Genomic DNA, 20863 nt, shown 5'->3' on the forward strand with positions numbered 1-20863 from the left:
TAAGAAGAAAAAAAGAGATAAGAATAACAAATGATTAAAGAGAAGCAGTAAATAACAATAGTGGGACTGTATACAGGGGGTACCGGTGTCGAGGTAATTGAAGTAATACAGTTGAAGTCGGAAGTTTACATACACCTTATCCAAATACATTTAAACTCAGTTTTTCACAATTCCTGACATTTAAACCTAGTAAAAATTCCCTGTCTTAGGTCAGTTAGGATCACCACTTTGTTTTCAGAATGTGAAATGTCAGAATAATTATTTCAGCTTTTATTTCTTTAATCACATTCCCAGTGGGTCAGAAGTTTACATGCACTCAATTAGTATTTGGTAGCATTGCCTTTAATTGTTTAACATGGATCAAAGGTTTCGGGTAGCCTTCCACAAGCTTCCCACAATAAGTTGGGTGAATTTTGGCCCATTCCTCCTGACAGAGCTGGTGTAACTGAGTCAGGTTTGTAGGCCTCCTTGCTCACACATGCTTTTTCAGTTCTGCCCACAAATGTTCTACAGGATTGAGGTCAGGGCTTTGTGATGGCCACTCCAATACCTTGACTTTGTTGTCCTTAAGCCATTTTCCCACAACGTTGGAAGTATGTTTGGGGTCATTGTCCATTTGGAAGATCCATTTGCGACCAAGCTTTAACTTCCTGACTGATGTCTTGAGATGTTGCTTCAATATATCCACATAATTTTCCTACCTCATGATGCCATCTATTTTGTGAAGTGCACTAGTCCTTCCTGCAGCAAAGCAGCCCCACAACATGATGCTGCCACCCCCGTGCTTCACGGTTGGGATGGTGTCCTTCAGCTTGCAAGCCTTCCCCCTTTTCCTCCAAACATAACGATGGTCATTATGGCCAAACAGTTCCATTTTTGTTTCATCAGACCAGAGAACATTTCCCCAAAAAGTACGATCTTTGTCCCCATGTGCAGTTGCAAACCGTAGTCTGGCTTTTTTATGGCGGTTTTGGGGCAGTTGCTATTTCCTTCAGCGGCCTTTCAAGTTATGTCGATATAGGACTCATTTTACTGTGGATGTATATACTTTTGTACCTGTTTCCTTCAGCATCTTCACAAGGTCCTTTGCTGTTGTTCTGGGATTGATATGCTCTTTTCGCACCAAAGTACGTTCATCTCTAGGAGACAGAACGCGTCTCCTTCCTGAGCGGTATGACTGCTGCGTGGTCCCATGGTGTTTATACTTGCTTACTATTGTTTGTACAGATGAACGTGTTACCTTCAGACATTTGGAATTTGCTCCTAAGGATGAACCAGACTTGTGGAGGTCTACAATTATTTTTCTGAGGTCTTGGCAGATTTCTTTTGATTTTCCCATGATGTCAAGCAAAGAGGTACTGCGTTTGAAGGTAGGCCTTGAAATACATCCACAGGTAAACCTCCAATTGATTCAAACAATGTCTATTAGCCTATCAGAAGCTTCTAAAGCCATGACATAATTTTCTGGAATTTTCCAAGCTGTTTAAAGGCACAGTCAACTTAATGTATGTAAACTTCTGACCCACTGGAATTGAGATACAGTGAAATAATTTGTCTGTAAACAATTGTTGGAAAAATTACTTGTATCATGCACAATGTAGATGTCCTGACTTGCCAAAACTATAGTTTGTTAACAAGAAATTTGTTGGGGGAAAAAAACAGTTTTAATGACTCCAACCTAAGTGTATGTAAACTTCCGACTTCAACTGTATGTACATGTTGGTAGAGTTGTTAAAGTGACTGTGCATAGATAATAACAAAGAGTAGCAGCAGCGTTCCAGATTGGGGAGCCATTCAATTAGCTGTTCATGAGGTTTATGGCTTGGGGGTAGAAGCTATTTAGGAGCCTCTTGGACATAGACTTTGCGCTCCGGTACCGCTTGTCGTGCGGTAGCAGAAAGAACAGTCTATGACTAGGGTGGCTGGAATCTTTGACAATTTTTAGTTCCTTCCTCTGACACGGCATGGTATAGTGTAGTGCCTTGCGGTCAGAGGCCGAGCAGTTGCCGTGCCAGGCAGTTATGCAAACCGGTTGGATGCTCTCTATTTTGCAGCTGTAACATCTTTTGAAGATCTGAGGACCCTTGCCAAATATTTTCTGGCTCCTGATGGGGAATAGGTTTTGTCGTGCCCTCTTCATGACTGTCTTGGTGTGCTTGGACCATGTTAGTTTGTTGGTGATGTGGACACCAAGGAACTTGAAGCTCTCAACCTGCTCAACTACAGCCCTGTCGATGAGAATGGGGGTGTGCTCGGTCCTCTTTTTCTGTAGTCCACAATCATCTATGTCTTGATCACATTGAGGGAGAGGTTGTTGTCCTTGCACAACATGGTCAGGTCTCTGACCTCCTCCCTATAGGCTGTCTCATCGTTGTCGGTTATCAGGCCTACCACTGTTGTGTCATCAACAAACTTAATGATGGTGTTGGAGTCATGCCTGGCCATGCAGTCATGAGTGAACAGAGAGTACAGGAGGGGACTGAGCATGCACCCCTTAGGGGCCCCCATGTTGAGGATCAGGGTGGTGGATGTGTTGTTACCTTCCCTTACTACCTGGGGGCGGCCCGTCAGGAAGTCCAGGATCCAGTTGCAGGGAAGTGTTTAGTCCCAGGGTCCTTAGCTTAGTGATGAGCTTTGAGGGCACTATGGTGTTGAACACTGAGCTGTAGTCAATGAATAGCATTCTCACATAGGTGTTCCCTTTGTCCAGGTGTGAAAGGGCAGTGTGGAGTGCAATAGAGATTGCATCATCTGTGGATCTTTTGGTGTGGTATGCAAATTGGAGTGGGTCTAGGTTTTCTGGGAAAATGGTGTTGTGAGCTTTCAAAGCATTTCATGACTACAGACGTGAGTGCTACGCGTCGGTAGTCATTTAAGCAGGTTACCTTAGTGTTCTTGGGCACAGGGACTATGGTGGTCTGCTTGAAACATGTTATTACAAACTCAGACAGGGAGAGGTTGAAAATGTCAGTGAAGATACTTACCAGTTGGTCCGCACATGCTCAGAGTACACATCCTGCTAATCCGTCTGGCCCTGCGGACTTGTGAATGTTCACCTGTTTAAAGGTCTTACTCACATCGGCTGCGGAGAGCGTGATCACACGTCCGGAACAGCTGATGCTCTCATGCATATTTCAATGTTACTTGCCTCGAAGCAAGCAAGAAAGTTATTTAGCTCGTCTGGTAAGCTCGTGTCACTGGGCAGCTCTCGGCTGTGCTTCCCCTTGTAGTCTGTGATAGTTTTAAGGCCCTGCCACATCCGACGAGCATCGGAGCCGGTGTAGTACAATTCGATCTTAGTCCTGTATTGACGCTTTGCCTGTTTGATGGTTCGTCAGAGGGCATAGCGGGATTTCTTATAAGCTTCTGAGTCCCGCCCCTTGAAAGCGGCAGCTCTAGCCTTTAGCTCAGTGCGAATGTTGTCTGGAAGATATTCCAGTCTGTGCTAGCAAAACAGTCCTGTAGTTTTGCATCTGCTTTATCTGACCACGTTTTTATAGACCGAGTCACTGGTGCTTCCTGCTTTAATTTTTGCTTGTAAGCAGGAATCAGGAGGATAGAATTATGGTCAGATTTGCCAAATGGAGGGAGAGGCAGAGCTTTGTACGCATCTCTGTGTGTGGAGTAAAGGTGGTCTGAACGATTGAACAGAGCAGTAGCTGAGTTTATCTGTATGGATCTGGTGCCGTTCTGTGACTGGCTAATATACCTTGTATTTATTTAGGTGGTATCGAGTATCGTGATACTAACCTGATATCGGTACAAAGTCAAAATTTTGCTTTGGGGCGTAGAGAATTTTTTTGTTCAATTTTAAAGCAAGTTTGCTGCAATTCTACATAATTTTGCCATTGGCCAAAGAGAAGATTTAGCAATTTTATAACACAGTTCTACTAAATTTGCCATGGGGTGGAAAAATGTGCAGTTTTACAGCGAATTTGCTGCAATTCTACACATTTTGTCATGCAGTGGATTTTTCCATGACTTATGTCATGTTAATATGATATCTGATTGAGAGTGAAAACAAACAGTGACTGACATAAAAAGATAAAATGCTGATGCACAACCAAATTTCAAAATTGCACCTTGTGTATTCTTCTATTCTAACCCTCAACAGTAAGTTGAGAACCCGGCTGAGTTCCACCATCCCTGCACAACAGTATGCCTAACAACAGGACTGAGATGTCCATTTGCTGATTATGGGTTTCTTGTTAAACTATATATACAAAAGTATGTGGACAACCCATCAAACAATCTGAAGGAAGTTTGTTCTGAAGTGTCTGTCCTATATCTGAGAGAGACAGTGAGAGATAGATACAGTATGAGATACAGAATTAGATACAGTATGAGATACAGAATGTTGATCACTTGTCCACTGTCTTTTGTGCAATGGTACTTTTATAAATGGTCTTTGTAAACAGAAATTTTAACACCTGGTATTTTCCAATACACTTTGGCATATCAAATGCTGTGGTTGTTTGACAATGTTATTTCCCTCCACACCCCCAGGAATCCAAAAAGAGATACAGTATGAGATAGATAGATACAGTATGAGATACAGTGAGAGACAGATATATACAGTATGAGATGCAGAGATACAGTGAGAGATAGATAGATACAATATGACATGCAGAGATACAGTATGAGATACAGAGATACATTATCAGATACTGAGATACAGTGAGAGATAGATATATACAGTATGACATACTGAGATACAGAGATACAGTATCAGATACTGAGATACAGTGAGAGATAGATATATACAGTATGACATACTGAGATACAGAGATACAGTATCAGATACTGAGATACAGTGAGAGATAGATACAGAATGAGATACAGAATGAGATACAGTATGTTGATCACTTGTCCACTGTCTTTTGTGCAATGGTACTTTTATAAATGGTCTTTCTAGAAAGACATTTTAACACCTGGTATTTTCCAATACACTTTGGTATATCAAATGCTGTGGTTGTTTGACAATGGTATTTCCCTCCTCACCCTCAGGAATCCAAAAAGCACCTGGCTGGCCTGGGCTCCCTGGGACTGGGCAACCTCATCACAGAGATCACTGCTAGTGAGGAGGACGATCTGGACGAGGATGGAGACACAGGTAAGAGGGTGAGAGTAAGGCTGTGGGTGGGGTAGTTCCTAGCCCTACAAAGTTCTCTGTCATGTACAGGGCCTTCAGAAAGTATTCATACACCTTGACTTATTCCACATTTTGTTGTGTAACAGCCTAAACCAAAAACAATCTCACCATCTACACACAATAGCCAATAATGACAAAGTGAAAACCTGTTTTTAGAAATGTTTGCTAATTTATTGAGATACAGAAGTATCTAATTTACATTGGTATTCATACCCCTGAGTCAATACTTTGTAGAAGCAACTTTGGCAGCGATTACAACTGTGAGTCTTTCTGTGTCTCTCTTAAGAGCTTTCCACACCTGGATTGTGCAACATTTTCCCATTATTGTTTTCAGAATTCTTCAAGCTCTGACAAATTGGTTGTTGATCATTGCTAGATAAATATTTAAGTACATTTAAGTCAAAACTGTACCATGGCCATTCACTGTCTTCTTTGTAAGAAACTCCAGTGTAGATTTTGCCTTGTGTTTTAGGTTATTGTCCTGCTGAAAGGTAAATTCATCTCCCAGTGTCTGGTGGAAAGCAGACTAAACCAGGTTTTCCTCTAGGATTCCGTTTCTATTTTATCCTAAAAAACTTCCCAGTCCTAATGATTACAAGCAAACCCATAACATGATGCACTATGATTGGAAATATGGAGGGTGGTACTGTGTTGGATTGGATTTGCCTCAGACATAACACGTTGTATTCAGGACAAAAAGTGAATTGCTTTGCCACATTTTTTGCAGTATTACTTTAGTGCCTTGTTGCAAACAGGAATCAGGTTTTGTATTTTTTATTCTGTACAGGCTTCCTTTTCACTCTGTCAATTAGGTTAGTATTGTGGCGTAACTACAATGTTGTAATGTCCATCCTTAGTTTTCTCCTATCACAGCCATTAAACTCAGTAACCGTTTTAAAGTCACCATTGGCCTCGTGGTGAAATCCCCGAGTGGTTTCCTTCCTCTCTGGCAACTGAGGTTAGGAAGGATGCCTGTATCTTTGTAGTGTAATTAATAACTTCACCATGCCCAAAGGGATATTCAATGTCTGCTTTTCTTTTTACCCATCTACCAATAGGGGACCTTCTTTGCAAGGCATTGGAAATCCTCCCTGGTCTTTGTGGTTGTATCTGTGTTTGAAATTCACTGCTCAACTGAGGGACCTTACAGATAATGTTATGTGTGTGTGGAACAGAGATGAGGTAGTCATTAAAAAATCATGTTAAACACTATGCAACTTATTATATGACTTGTTAAGCCCATTTTTTACTCATGAACGTGTTTATGCTTGCCTTAAGAAAGGGGTTGAATGCTTATTGACTTTTCCAACATAGTGACATTATGGGGTATTGTGTTTAGGCCAGTGACACAACATCTCAATTTAATCCATGTTAAATTTAGGCTGTAACACAACAAAATGTGGAAAAAGTCTAGGAGTCATGAACAGTCAATATGCTCCTTAGTTGTGTTTGTAAGTTGTATGTTTGTAAATGCTGTGATAAATGAGTGACGGTTTCGTGTCCTGTTTCTTATGCAGGCTGGGTGAAGAACGATGCCGATGCAGTTGATTATTCTGACATCAACGAGGTGGCTGAAGATGAGACTAAGAAGTATCGTCAGGCCATGGGCAGCCTGCAGCCTACAAGGAGAACAGGTGCAGTAATACGCATGCAACTAGTCACATATAATGAGTATACAAAACATTAAGAACACCTGTTGTTACATATGTACAGTTGAAGTCAGAGTTTACATGTACTTAGGTTGGAGTCATTAAAACTTGTTTTTCAACCACTCCACACATTTCTTGTTAATTAACAAACTAGAGTTTTGGCAAGTCTGTTACGACATCTACCTTATGCATGACACAAGTCATTTTTCCAACAATTGTTTACAGACAGATTATTTCACTTATAAATCACTGTATCACAATTCCAGTGGGTCAGAAGTTCACATACACTAAGTTGACTGACTGTGCCTTTAAACAGCTTGGAAAACTCCAGAAAATGATGTCATGGCTTTAGAAGCTTTTGATAGGCTAATTGACATCATTTGAGTCAATTGGAGGTGTACCTGTGGATGTATTTCAAGGCCTACCTTCAAATTCAGTGGGAAATGGGAAAATCAAAAGAAATCAGCCATCAAATCAAATTTATTTATATAGCCCTTCGTACATCAGCTGATATCTCAAAGTGCTGTACAGAAACCCAGCCTAAAACCCCAAACAGCAAGCAATGCAGGTGTAGAAGCACGGTGGCTAGGAAAAACTCCCTAGAAAGGCCAAAACCTAGGAAGAAACCTAGAGAGGAACCAGGCTATGTGGGGTGGCCAGTCCTCTTCTGGCTGTGCCGGGTGGAGATTATAACAGAACATGGCCAAGATGTTCAAATGTTCATAAATGACCAGCATGGTCGAATAATAATAAGGCAGAACAGTTGAAACTGGAGCAGCAGCACAGTCAGGTGGAAGTTGAAACTGGAGCAGCAGCATGGCCAGGTGGACTGGGGACAGCAAGGAGTCATCATGTCAGGTAGTCCTGGGGCATGGTCCTAGGGCTCAGGTCAGTTGAAACTGGAACAGCAGCATGGCCAGGTGGACTGGGGACAGCAAGGAGTCATCATGTCAGGTAGTCCTGGAGCTCAGGTCCTAGGGCTCAGGTCCTCCGAGAGAGAGAAAGAAAGAGAGAAGGAGAGAATTAGAGAACGCACACTTAGATTCACACAGGACACCGAATAGGACAGGAGAAGTACTCCAGATATAACAAACTGACCCCAGCCCCCGACACATAAACTACTGCAGCATAAATACTGGAGGCTGAGACAGGAGGGGTCAGGAGACACTGTGGCCCCATCCGAGGACACCCCCGGACAGGGCCAAACAGGAAGGATATAACCCCACCCACTTTGCCAAAGCACAGCCCCCACACCACTAGAGGGATATCTTCAACCACCAACTTACCATCCTGAGACAAGGCTGAGTATAGCCCACAAAGATCTCCACCACGGCACAACCCAAGGGGGGGGCGCCAACCCAGACAGGATGACCACAACAGTGAATCAACCCACTCAGGTGACGCACCCCCTCCAGAGACGGCAAGATAGAGCCCCAGTAAGCCAGTGACCCAGCCCCCGTAATAGGGTTAGAGGCAGAGAATCCCAGTGGAAAGAGGGGAACCGGCCAGGCAGAGACAGCAAGGGCGGTTCGTTGCTCCAGAGCCTTTCCGTTCACCTTCCCACTCCTGGGCCAGACTACACTCAATCATATGACCCACTGAAGAGATGAGTCTTCAGTAAAGACTTAAAGGTTGAGACCGAGTTTGCGTCTCTGACATGGGTAGGCAGACCGTTCCATAAAAATGGAGCTCTATAGGAGAAAGCCCTGCCTCCAGCTGTTTGCTTAGAAATTCTAGGGACAATTAGGAGGCCTGCGTCTTGTGACCGTAGCGTACGTGTAGGTATGTACGGCAGGACCAAATCAGAGAGATAGGTAGGAGCAAGCCCATGTAATGCTTTGTAGGTTAGCAGTAAAACCTTGAAATCAGCCCTTGCTTTGACAGGAAGCCAGTGTAGAGAGGCTAGCACTGGAGTAATATGATCAAATTTTTTGGTTCTAGTCAGGATTCTAGCAGCCGTATTTAGCACTAACTGAAGTTTATTTAGTGCTTTATCCGGGTAGCCGGAAAATAGAGCATTGCAGTAGTCTAACCTAGAAGTGACAAAAGCATGGATTAATTTTTCTGCATCATTTTTGGACAGAAAGTTTCTGATTTTTGCAATGTTACGTAGATGGAAAAAGATGTCCTTGAAATGGTCTTGATATGTTCTTCAAAAGAGAGATCAGGGTCCAGAGTAACGCCGAGGTCCTTCACAGTTTTATTTGAGACGACTGTACAACCATTAAGATTAATTGTCAGATTCAACAGAAGATCTCTTTGTTTCTTGGGACCTAGAACAAGCATCTCTGTTTTGTCCGAGTTTAATAGTAGAAAGTTTGCAGCCATCCACTTCCTTATGTCTGAAACACATGCTTCTAGCGAGGGCAATTTTGGGGCTTCACCATGTTTCATTGAAATGTACAGCTGTGTGTCATCCGCATAGCAGTGAAAGTTTACATTATGTTTTCGAATAACATCCCCAAGAGGTAAAATATATAGTGAGAACAATAGTGGTCCTAAAACGGAACCTTGAGGAACACCGAAATTTACAGTTGATTTGTCAGAGGACAAACCATTCACAGGGACAAACTGATATCTTTCCGACAGATAAGATCTAAACCAGGCCAGAACATGTCCGTGTAGACCAATTTGGGTTTCCAATCTCTCCAAAAGAATGTGGTGATCGATGGTATCAAAAGCGGCACTAAGGTCTAGGAGCACGAGGTCAGATGCAGAGCCTCGGTCCGATGCCATTAAAATGTCATTTACCACCTTCACAAGTGCCGTCTCAGTGCTATGATGGGGTCTAAAACCAGACTGAAGCATTTCGTATACATTGTTTGTCTTCAGGAAGGCAGTGAGTTGCTGAGCAACAGCCTTCTCTAAAATTTTGAGAGGAATGGAAGATTCGATATAGGCCGATAGTTTTTATATTTTCTGGGTCAAGGTTTGGCTTTTTCAAGAGAGGCTTTATTACTGCCACTTTTAGTGAGTTTGGTACACATCCAGTGGATAGAGAGCCGTTTATTATGTTCAACATAGGAGGGCCAAGCACAGGAAGCAGCTCTTTCAGTAGTTTAGTTGGAATAGGGTCCAGTATGCAGCTTGAAGGTTTAGAGGCCATGATTATTTTCATCATTGTGTCAAGAGATATAGTACTAAAACACTTGAGCGTCTCTCTTGATCCTAGGTCCTGGCAGAGTTGTGCAGACTCAGGACAACTGAGGTTTGGAGGAATACGCAGGTTTAAAGAGGAGTCCGTAATTTGCTTTGCATAATCATAATCTTTTCCTCAAAGAAGTTCATGAATTTATCACTGCTAAAGTGAAAGTCATCCTCTCTTGGGGAATGCTGCTTTTTAGTTAGCTTTGCGACAGTATCAAAAAGGAATTTCGGATTGTTCTTATTTTCCTCAATTAAGTTAGAAAAATAGGATGATCGAGCAGCAGTAAGGGCTCTTCGGTACTGCACGGTACTGTCTTTCCAAGCTAGTCGGAAGACTTCCAGTTTGGTGTGGCGCCATTTCCGTTCCAATTTTCTGGAAGCTTGCTTCAGAGCTCGGGTATTTTCTGTGTACCAGGGAGCTAGTTTCTTATGAGAATTTTTTTAGTTTTTAGGGGTGCAACTGCATCTAGGGTATTGCGCAAGGTTAAATTGAGATCCTCAGTTAGGTGGTTAACTGATTTTTGTCCTCTGGCGTCCTTGGGTAGGCAGAGGGAGTCTGGAAGGGCATCAAGGAATCTTTGTGTTGTCTGTGAATTTATAGCACGACTTTTGATGTTCCTTGGTTGGGGTCTGAGCAGATTATTTGTTGCAATTGCAAACGTAATAAAATGATGGTCCGATAGTCCAGGATTATGAGGAAAAACATTAAGATCCACCACATTTATTCCATGGGACAAAACTAGGTCCAGCGTATGACTGTGACAGTGAGTGGGTCCAGAGACATGTTGGACAAAACCCACTGAGTCGATGATGGCTCCGAAAGCCTTTTGGAGTGGGTCTGTGGACTTTTCCATGTGAATATTAAAGTCACCAAAGATTAGAATATTATCTGCTATGACTACAAGGTCCGATAGGAATTCAGGGAACTCAGTGAGAAACGCTGTATATGGCCCAGGAGGCCTGTAAACAGTAGCTATAAAAAGTGATTGAGTAGGCTGCATAGATTTCATGACTAGAAGCTCAAAAGACGAAAACGTCATTTTTTTTTTTGTAAATTGAAATTTGCTATCGTAAATGTTAGCAACCCCTCCGCCTTTGCGGGATGCACGGGGGATATGGTCACTAGTGTAGCCAGGAGGTGAGGCCTCATTTAAAACAGTAAATTCATCAGGCTTAAGCCATGTTTCAGTCAGGCCAATCACATCAAGATTATGATCAGTGATTAGTTCATTGACTATAATTGCCTTTGAAGTAAGGGATCTAACATTAAGTAGCCCTATTTTGAGATGTGAGGTATCATGATCTCTTTCAGTAATGACAGGAATGGAGGTGGTCTTTATCCTAGTGAGATTGCTAAGGCGAACACCGCCATGTTTAGTTTTGCCCAACCTAGGTCGAGGCACAGACACGGTCTCAATGGTCAGCCATGACCTCAGAAAAATAATTGTAGACCTCCACAAGTCTGGTTCATCCTTGGGAGCAATTTCCAAACGCCTGAAGGTACCACATTCATCTGTACAAACAATAGTACACAAGTATAAACACCATTGGACCACGTAGCCGTCATACCGTTCAGGAATGAGACGCATTCTGTCTCCTAGAGATGAACGTACTTTGGTGCGAAAAGTGCAAATCAGTCCCAGAACAACAGCAAAGGACCTTGTGAAGATGCTGGAGGAAACAGGTACAAAAGTATCTATATCCACAGCAAAACGAGTCCGATATGGACATAACCTGAAAGGCCGCTCTGCAAGGAAGAAGCCACTGCTCCAAAACCGCCATAAAAAAAGCCAGACTACGGTTTGCAACTGCACATGGGGACAAAGATCGTACTTTTTGGAGAAATGTCCTCTGGTCTGATGAAACAAAAATGGAACTGTTTGGCCATCATGACCATCGTTATGTTTGGGGGATGATTGCAAGCTGAAGAACACCATCCCAACCGTGAAGCACGGGGATGGCAGCATCATGTGGTGGGGGTGCTTTGCTGCAGGAGGGACTGGTGTACTTCACAAAATAGATGGCATCATGAGGGAGGAAAATTATGTGGATATATTGAAGCAACATCTCAAGACATCAGTCAGGAAGTTAAAGCTTGGTTGCAAATGGGTCTTCCAAATGGACAATGACTCCAAGCATACTTCCAAAGTTGTGGCAAAATGGCTTAAGGACAACAAAGTCAAGGTATTGGAGTGGCCATCACCAAGCCCTATCCTTAATCCTATAGAAGATTTGTGGGCCGAACTGAAAAAGTGTGTGCGAGCAAGGAGGCCTACAAACCTGACTTACACCAGCTCTGTCAGGAGGAATGGGCCAAAATTCACCTAACTTATTGTGGGAAGCTTGTCGAAGGCTACCTGAAACGTTTGACCCAAGTTAAACAATTTGAAGGCAATGCTACTAAATACTAATTGAGTGTATGTAAACTTCTGACCCACTGGGAATGTGATGAAAGAAATAGAAGCTGAAATAAATCATTCTCTCTACTGTTTTTCTGACATTTCACGTTCTTAAAATAAAGTGGTGATCCTAACTGACCTAAGTCAGGGAATTTTTACTCGGATTAAATGTCAGGAATTGTGAAAAACTGAGTTTAAATGTATTTGGCTAAGGTGTATGTTAACTTCCGACTTCAACTGTATATACTATACACAGACCTCTAGGAGTGCTTGTACACTAGGTTACCAGAACAGATAAATGAAGCTTATTTCATTTCCTCTATCGTCATCAGAGACTTTGCACAGCCGGTAACTGGATACTTTTTTTCTCTCTGTCTCAGATGATGAGGATGACTATGATGCGGATTGTGAGGATATTGATGCCAAGCTTATGCCCCCTCCACCTCCTCCATGTCTCCCCACGCCTGGTGGCAAGAAAGACGACTCCTCTCCCACGGCTGCAAGTGGTAAGGATCAGATAATGAATAATAGATAATGAATAATTTTGTGAAAATATACTTTGTTCTGTACAAGCATAATTACTGCACAAGCATAATTCTTCATAATCTGTTATAAAGTAAACATGGATATTGATGTATTTAATGTCAAGAATACATGCTAGTAAGTTAGCACTCATCAGAGGGGCTCTAACCCTAGTGTATGCTATTGTGTTGTCCACAGTTGGGGATGAAGGAGACGGGATCATCCTGCCCTCCATCATTGCTCCTTCCTCTCTGGTAGACAAAGTGGACTTCAGCAGTTCCTCAGATTCTGAATCGGAGACAGACAGGCCATCTGCAGGCCCTGGGTCAGGGGGTTCTCCAGCCTGCCTCAGCTTGCCTCTGGCTGGCATCATGCAGAAGGATGCTGCCAAAGCCCTGCCTGGCGTCACACAGCTTTTCCCAGAGTTCAGGCCTGGAAGGGTGAGCTGTCCTTTTTGGAAACACTATATAGTACACCACATAACAGAGAGTTGTGATTGGATGATTACAACCTTTCAAAATGAATACCTATCCACTCCTCTGAATCCCTCCAGGTGCTGCGGTTCCTTCGGCTGTTTGGCCCTGGGAAGAACATGCCGTCGGTGTGGCGGAGCGCACGGAGAAAGAGGAAGAGGAAGCACCGTGACCCTCAGCAAGGGACACCCCCACCAGAGGGCGCTGAGCCCATGGAGCAGCAGGGACCAGAGAAGAAGTCTGGCTGGGACTATGAATACGCTCCACCTCCACCCCCAGAACAGTGCCTGTCTGACGACGAGGTCAGTGTGCAACAACAATGGTCTTAGTCAAAGATATGCAGGACTGTGAAAACTTCTTTGAAATCCCTTTGAAACTGTGTGGTTATTTACCAGTATAGTTTGTCACAGCTAATTCATGAGAGTTTACTAGGTTTAGTAATGTGATTCAGTCTCAGTATAATTATGTATGGGATCTTTCTCCTTACAAAAGGAAATGGACAAAAGTGATTGCTATAAGATATTCTTCAATAGTTCATTCCTTGTGACTCTGCCCCCAGATCACCATGATGGCCCCAATAGAGTCCAAGTTCTCCCAGACCTCTGGAGACGGGGAAAAGGTGACAGAGTCCAGGCCCAAGGTGGCAGAGTGGCGCTACGGTCCGGCCCAGCTCTGGTACGACATGATGGGCGTCCCTGACGATGGCAGTGGCTTCCACTATGGCTTCAAACTGAAGGAGGAGGAGGACGATGAGCAGGAGAAACGGGAGAGGCCAGAACCACCGCCACCTTTACAACATCCCAAAGAGGTTAACACCCATACACTACACTGACGCTTTAGGATTAGATATCATGGAGTTCCTTAAAGTGGCATTCAGCAGTTGAAACAATAACAAAGCGCTCTCCCACCAATATTTTGGTAAAAAGCTGAGGGACGGGGCTGGAGAAATATAACCAGTCTTGATAGCTTTAACCATGTAGTGAGGCTATACAGTGTTACTTTACAAACATATTACTTTGTTTACAAACATTGGAGTTAAACAATCGTATATTTTGGGTTCTGGGGGAGTATGACTGTTGAACTAAGCTAATGAGGCATTAATAAGTTATATTCTTCAAGAATCAATGGGTACATTGATTAATTTATAAGTCCACAAATGGATGTAGCAACTGCAGATTGCCCCTTTTTAAGAATCAATCACTCATTTCTAGCAGATTTCTCTGCGAAGAGACTTTCATTAGATCATTTGTTTTGGTACTGTCCATATGCAGCATGTTTTAGGTCGCAGGTTCAGGAATGGCTGAAGAATTGCAACAATTAGCTAACTTTGCAAATAGCTGTAATGTAATTATACTCTTAGCAAAAATCTTTATCTTAAATTTACTATCTATAGAAACTATGAGACTGGAAAGGTTCAGAACTTTTGTGAAACAACACAGTTGAAAAATATATGGCAAATATAAATCCAAACTGGATGGTGTTCAGAGGTAGATGGGAGGGGTTGAGTGTAGCTGAAGGATGGGACTAAAAACAAACAAAAGATAACTATTGTAAAATATACTGTGTCTGTAAAATGTACAGTGTATAGTATGTATAAGCTGGAAGTAGAAGCCTAAGGGTTGTTGTCCTTAAGTTTACTCCAATTAGGAGACTGGTGGTAGGGTTAGGTGAAAAAATAAAGGAAAATATATTTTAAAATATATACAGTACCAGTCAAAAGTTTGGACACATCTACTCATTTGCTAGTTAAGTGTGCCTTGAATTCAAAATAGATATCTGACAGTGTCACCAGCAAAGCACCCCCACACCATCACACCACCTCCTCCATGCTTCACAGTGGGAACCACACATGCGGAGATCATCCGTTCACCTTCTCTGCGTCTCACAAAGACATGGCGGTTGGAACCAAAAATCTAATTTGGACACATTTCCACCGGTCTAATGTCCATTGCACGTGTGTCTTGGCCCAAGCAAGTCTCTTCTTCTTATTGGTGTCCTTTAGTAGTGGTTTCTTTGCAGCAGTTCGACCATGAAGGCCCGATTCACCCAGTCTCCTCTGAACAGTTGATGTTGAGATGTGTCTTTTACTTGAACTCTATGGAGCATTTATTTGGGCTGCAATGTCTGAGGGGCAGTTAACTCTGATGAACCTATCTTCTGCAGCAGAGGTAACTCTGGGTCTTCCTTTCCTGTGGCGGTCCTCATGAGAGACAGTTTCATCATAGCGCTTGATGGTTTTTGCAGCTGCACTTGAAGAAACTGTCAAAGTTCTTGAAATTTACCGGATTGACTGACCTTCATGTCTTAAAGTAATGATGGACTGTCGTTTCTCTTTGCTTATTTGACCTGTTCTTGCCATAATATGGACTTGGTCTTTTACCAAATAGGGCTATCTTCTGTATACCACCCCTACCTCGTCACAACACAACTGATTGACTGAAGCGCATTAAGAAGGAAAGAAATTCCACAAATAAACTTTTAACAAGGCACACCTGTTAATTGAAATGCATTCCAGGTGACTACCTCATGAAGCTGATTGAGAGAAGGCACCCGCTTTTTCAGTTCTGCCCACAAATTGTCTATAGGATTGAGGTCAAGGCTTTGTGATGGCACTCCAATACCTTGACTTTGTTGTCCTTAAGCCATTTTTCCACAACTTTGGAAGAATGCTTGGGGTCATGGTCCATTTGGAAGATCCATTTGCGACCAAGCTTTAACTTCCTGACTGAATTTTTGAGATGTTGTTTCAATATATCCAAATAATTTTCCTACCTCATGATGCGGTCTATTTTGTGAAGTGCACCAGTCCCTCCTGCAACAAAGCACCCCCACAACATGATGCTGCCACCCCCCTGGCTTCACGGTTGGGATGGTGTTCTTCGGCTTGCAAGCCTCCCTCTTTTTCCTCCAAACTTAACAATGGTCATTATGGCCAAACAGTTCTGTTTTTGTTTCATCAGACCAGAGGACATTTCTCCAAAAAGTATGATCTTTGTCCCCATGTGCAGTTGCAAACCGTAGTCTGACTTTTTTATGGCGGTTTTGGAGCAGTAGCTTCTTCCTTGCTGAGCGGCCTTTCAGGTTATGTTGATATAGGACTCGTTTTACAGTGGATATAGATACTTTTGTACCTGTTTCCTCCAGCATCTTCACAAGGTCCTTTGCTGTTGTTCTGGGATTGATTTGCACTTTTCGCACCAAAGTACGTTCATCTCTAGGAGACAGAACGCGTCTCCTTCCTGAGCGGTGTGACGGCTGCGTGGTTCCATGGTGTTTATACTTGCGTACTATTGTGTGTACAGATGAATGTGGTACCTTCAGGTGTTTGTAAATTGCTCCCAAGGATGAGCCAGATAAAGCCATTTTTTTTCTGAGTTCTTGGCTGATTTCTTTTGATTTTCCCATGATGTCAAGCAAAGAGGCACTGAGTTTGAAGGTAGGCCTTGAAATACATCCACAGGTACACCTCCAATTGACTCAAATGATGTCAATTAGCCTATCAGAAGTTTCTAAATGACATAATTTTCTGGAATTTCCCAAGCTGTTTAAAGGCACAGTCAACTTAGTGTATGTAAACTTCTGACCCACTGGAATTGTGATACAGTGAATTATAAGCGAAATAATCCGTCTGTAAACAATTGTTGGAAAAATTACTTGTGTCATGCACAAAGTAGATGTCCTAACCGACTTGCCAAAACTATAGTTTGTTAACAAGACATTTTTGGAGTGGCTGAAAACGAGTTTTAATGACTACATCCTAAGTGTATGTACACTTCTGACTCCCAACTGTATATTTACAAAAAATATATATGGGGGATTAGAAATGATGCAGACAATTACATTAATGGAATTTGCAATATTAAAGCTGAACTACCCCTAAAATGTTTTGTAAATAATAATTTTGAAGAGAACAGACAACATGATTTAAACATGATTTATGTTATTTGTGTGTATTTCTGTCTTTTTCTGTCTAGGAGGGCAGTGGTGACGAAAAGGACAAACAGGCCCTGGAGAATGAGCTCTTCCTGATGGTCACCCAGCTTCAGTGGGAGGATGACATCATTTGGAACGGAGAGGACGTGAAACACAAGGGCACTAAGACCCAGCGAGCCAGTCTGGCAGGGTGGCTGCCTTCCAGCATGACCCGCAACGCCAATGCCTACAATGCACAGCAGGGTGAGAGACCCACTCACTCCAGTACCAGTTAACAGACTGACCTGCGTAATGGAGATTCCTACCTCATTGATATCCTATCACCAAAGCATAAACCCCAATTTTCCAGGGGACTTAGGACAAAAGTGGCAAATATAAACTGTTATAACTGTTGTGTACTTGTCTGCTTTGGGTTATCTAGGTATTCATGATGTCTATCTACACTCTACAGGTCTGAGTAGGAGTAACTCTCAGCTGGTGCCCCCCACTCCTCCACCTATGCCCAAAGCCCCTTCCATTGGCTCTGGCTCCAAGAGGGACAAACACCACCACGACCATCATGGTACTATGAGTCTATTTTACCTGCCATCTGTTGTAGAGTGTCATTTACTTTTAGAATGATGAATAATGTGATATTACAACATATCCTACATATCTCCGTTAATTGATGTGTTAAAAAGTACCACTAAAGCAGGGGTCTCCAACAGGTCGACCGCGAGCTACTAGTAGCTCGCAGCCCACCTATGAGTAGCTCGCCAAACAATTCTGAAAGTACATGCAATTTTCACGTGTTTCACAGCACACTGTCATAAACAAATCTCACAAGTATCAGACACATCAAGCTCCCAGCTACTATGTAATCAATGCAACGTTGATATTATCCCAAGGCCTGAACTCGTGGTTAGCCTTTATTGGCTAAGAAAGCCCAACCTAAAACAATATCTGCCTATTAATTTCCAACAATATTGTCCCTGTCTGTCTGTGTGGGCTCACGTTTGTCTATCACTCCCGTGTGTAGCCAGTTGATGTGATAACCATCTTGTGAGTTTTCAGAAATACTTTCCCCAAAACCTTCTCAATTAAATGTTAACTACAAAGTAAGCTTACCTGGAAGAAGTATATCATGAGTAAGTATATACAGTGTATTCGGAAAAGTATTCAGACCCCTTGACTTTTTCCACATTTTGTTACGTTACGGCCTTATTCTAAAATTGACTGAATTCATTTTTCCCTCATCAATCTACATACAATCCCCCATAATGACAAAGTGAAAACAGATATTTAGAAATGTATGCAAATGTTTTAAAAATAAAAAACAGAAATACCTTAGATACATGTGTTTTCAGACCCTGCTATGAGACTCGAAATTGAGTGCAGATGCATCCTGTTTCCATTGATTATCCTCAAGATGTTACTACAACTTGATTGGAGTCACCTGTGGTAAATTAAATTGATTGGACATGATTTGAAAAGGCACACACCTGTTTAGATAACATCCCACAGTTGACATTGCATGTCAGAGCAAAAACCAAGCCATGAGGTGGAAGGAATTGTCCGTAGAGCTCCGAGACAGAATTGTGTCGAGGCACAGATCTAGGGAGGGGTACCAAAATATGGCCTCCACCATTCTTAAATGGAAGAAGTTTGGAACCACCAAGACTCTTCCTAGAGCAATCGGGGGAGAAGGGCCTTGGTCAGGGAGGTGACCAAGAACCCAATGGTCAATCTGAGAGAGTTCCAGAGTTTCTCTGTGGAGATGGGAGAACCTTCCAGATTGACAACCATCTCTGCAGCACTCCACCAATCAGGCCTTTATGGTAGAGTGGCCAGACAGAAGCGACTCCTTAGTAAAAGGCACATGACAACCCACTTGGAGTTTGCCAAAAGGAACCTAAAGACTCTCAGACCATGAGAAACAAGATTCTCTGATCTGATGAAACCAAGTTGGAAATCTTTGGCCTGAATGCCAAGCGTCACTTCTGGAGGAGACCTGGCATCAGCCCTTACAGTGAAGCATGGTGGTGGCAGCATTATGATGTGTGGATGTTTTTCAGCGGCAGGGACTTCGAGTCTAGTCAGGACCGAGGGAAAGATGAACGGAGTGAAGTATAAAGAGATCCTTGATGAAAACCTGCTCCAGAGTGCTCAGGACCTCAGCCTGGGATAAAGGTTCACCTTACAACAGGACAACGACCCTAAGCACACAGCCAAGACAACACAGGAGTGGCTTCAGGACAAGCCTCTGAATGTCCTTGAGTGGCCCAGCCGGAGCCCAGACTTCAACCCAATCAAACATCTCTGGAGAGACCAGAAAATAGCTGTGCAGCGGCACTCCCCATCCAACCTGACAGATCTTGAGAGGATCTGTAGAGAAGAATGGGAGAAACCCCCCAAATACAGGTGTGCCAAGCTTGTAGCGTCATACCCAAGACGACTCGAGGCTATAATCGCTGCCAAAGGTGCTTCAACAAAGTACAGAGTAAACGGTCTGAATACTTACAGTTGAAGTCGGAAGTTTACATACACCTTAGCCAAATGCGTTTAAACTCAGTTTTTCACAATTCCTGATATTTAATCCTAGTAAAAATTCCCTGTCTTAGGTCAGTTAGGATCACCACCTTATTTTAAGAATGTGAAATGTCAGAATAATATTAGAGAGTGATTTATGTCAGCTTTTATTTTTTTCATCACATTCCCAGTGGGTCAGGAGTTTACATATACTCAGTTAGTATTTGGTAGCATTGCCTTTAAATTGTTTAATTTGGGTCAAACGTTTCGAGTAGCCTTCCACAAGCTTCCCACAATAATTTGGTGAATTTTGCCCCATTCCACCTGACAGAGGTGGTGTAAGTGAGTCAAGTTTTGTAGGCCTCCTTGCTCGCACATGCTTTTTCAGGTCTGCCCACACATTTTCTGTTGGATTGAGGTCAGGGCTTTGTGATGGCCACTCCAATACCTTGACTTTGTTGTCCTTAAGCCATTTTCCACAACTTTGGAAGTATGCTTGGGGTCATTGTCCATTTGGAAGATCAATTTGCATCCAAGCTTTAACTTCCTGACTGATGTTGTTTCAATATATCCAAATAATTTTCCTACCTCATGATGCTGTCTACTTTGTGAAGTGAACCAGTCCCTCCTGCAACAAAGCACCCCCACAACATGATGCTGCCACCCCAGTGCTTCATGGTTGGGATGGTGTTCTTCGGCTTGCAATCATCCCCCTTTTTCTTCCAAACATAACAATGGTCATTATGGCCAAACAGTTCTATTTTTGTTTCATCAGACCAGAGGACATTTCTCCAAAAAGTACGATCTTTTTTTCCACCAGAGCTGTTGCCAGAGAATTGAATGTTAATTTCTCTGCCATAAGCCGCCTCCAGCGTCGTTTTTGGCAGTCCAACCAGCCTCACAACCGCAGACCACATGTATGGCATCATTTGGTCGTGTGGCTTGCTGATGTCAACGTTTTGAACAGAGTACCCCATGGTGCCGGTGGAGATATGGTATGGGCAGGCATAAGCTATGGACAATGAACACAATTGCATTTTATTGATGGCAATTTGAAAGCACAGAGATACTGTCACGAGA

The 20863-nt window shown here is 42.8% G+C and overlaps 1 protein-coding gene across 4 annotated transcripts in view; it reads left to right on the forward strand.

Moving 5' to 3' along the window:
* Window positions 1-20863, forward strand: part of LOC112228653 (transcription initiation factor TFIID subunit 1) — a 58097-nt gene that overhangs the window by 11646 nt on the left and 25588 nt on the right. For all 4 annotated transcript variants that reach the window (XM_042309737.1, XM_042309736.1, XM_024394152.2 and 1 more), the window contains exons 3-10: window positions 5008-5113; window positions 6670-6786; window positions 12728-12853; window positions 13068-13309; window positions 13423-13644; window positions 13902-14150; window positions 17317-17518; window positions 17727-17837. In XM_042309737.1, coding sequence (XP_042165671.1) covers window positions 5008-5113; window positions 6670-6786; window positions 12728-12853; window positions 13068-13309; window positions 13423-13644; window positions 13902-14150; window positions 17317-17518; window positions 17727-17837 — 1375 coding nt within the window. The remainder of the gene's footprint in view (window positions 1-5007; window positions 5114-6669; window positions 6787-12727; window positions 12854-13067; window positions 13310-13422; window positions 13645-13901; window positions 14151-17316; window positions 17519-17726; window positions 17838-20863) is intronic.

The sequence above is a fragment of the Oncorhynchus tshawytscha genome, linkage group LG30, assembly GCF_018296145.1.
Source record: "Oncorhynchus tshawytscha isolate Ot180627B linkage group LG30, Otsh_v2.0, whole genome shotgun sequence".
NCBI classification, from domain to species: domain Eukaryota; kingdom Metazoa; phylum Chordata; class Actinopteri; order Salmoniformes; family Salmonidae; genus Oncorhynchus; species Oncorhynchus tshawytscha.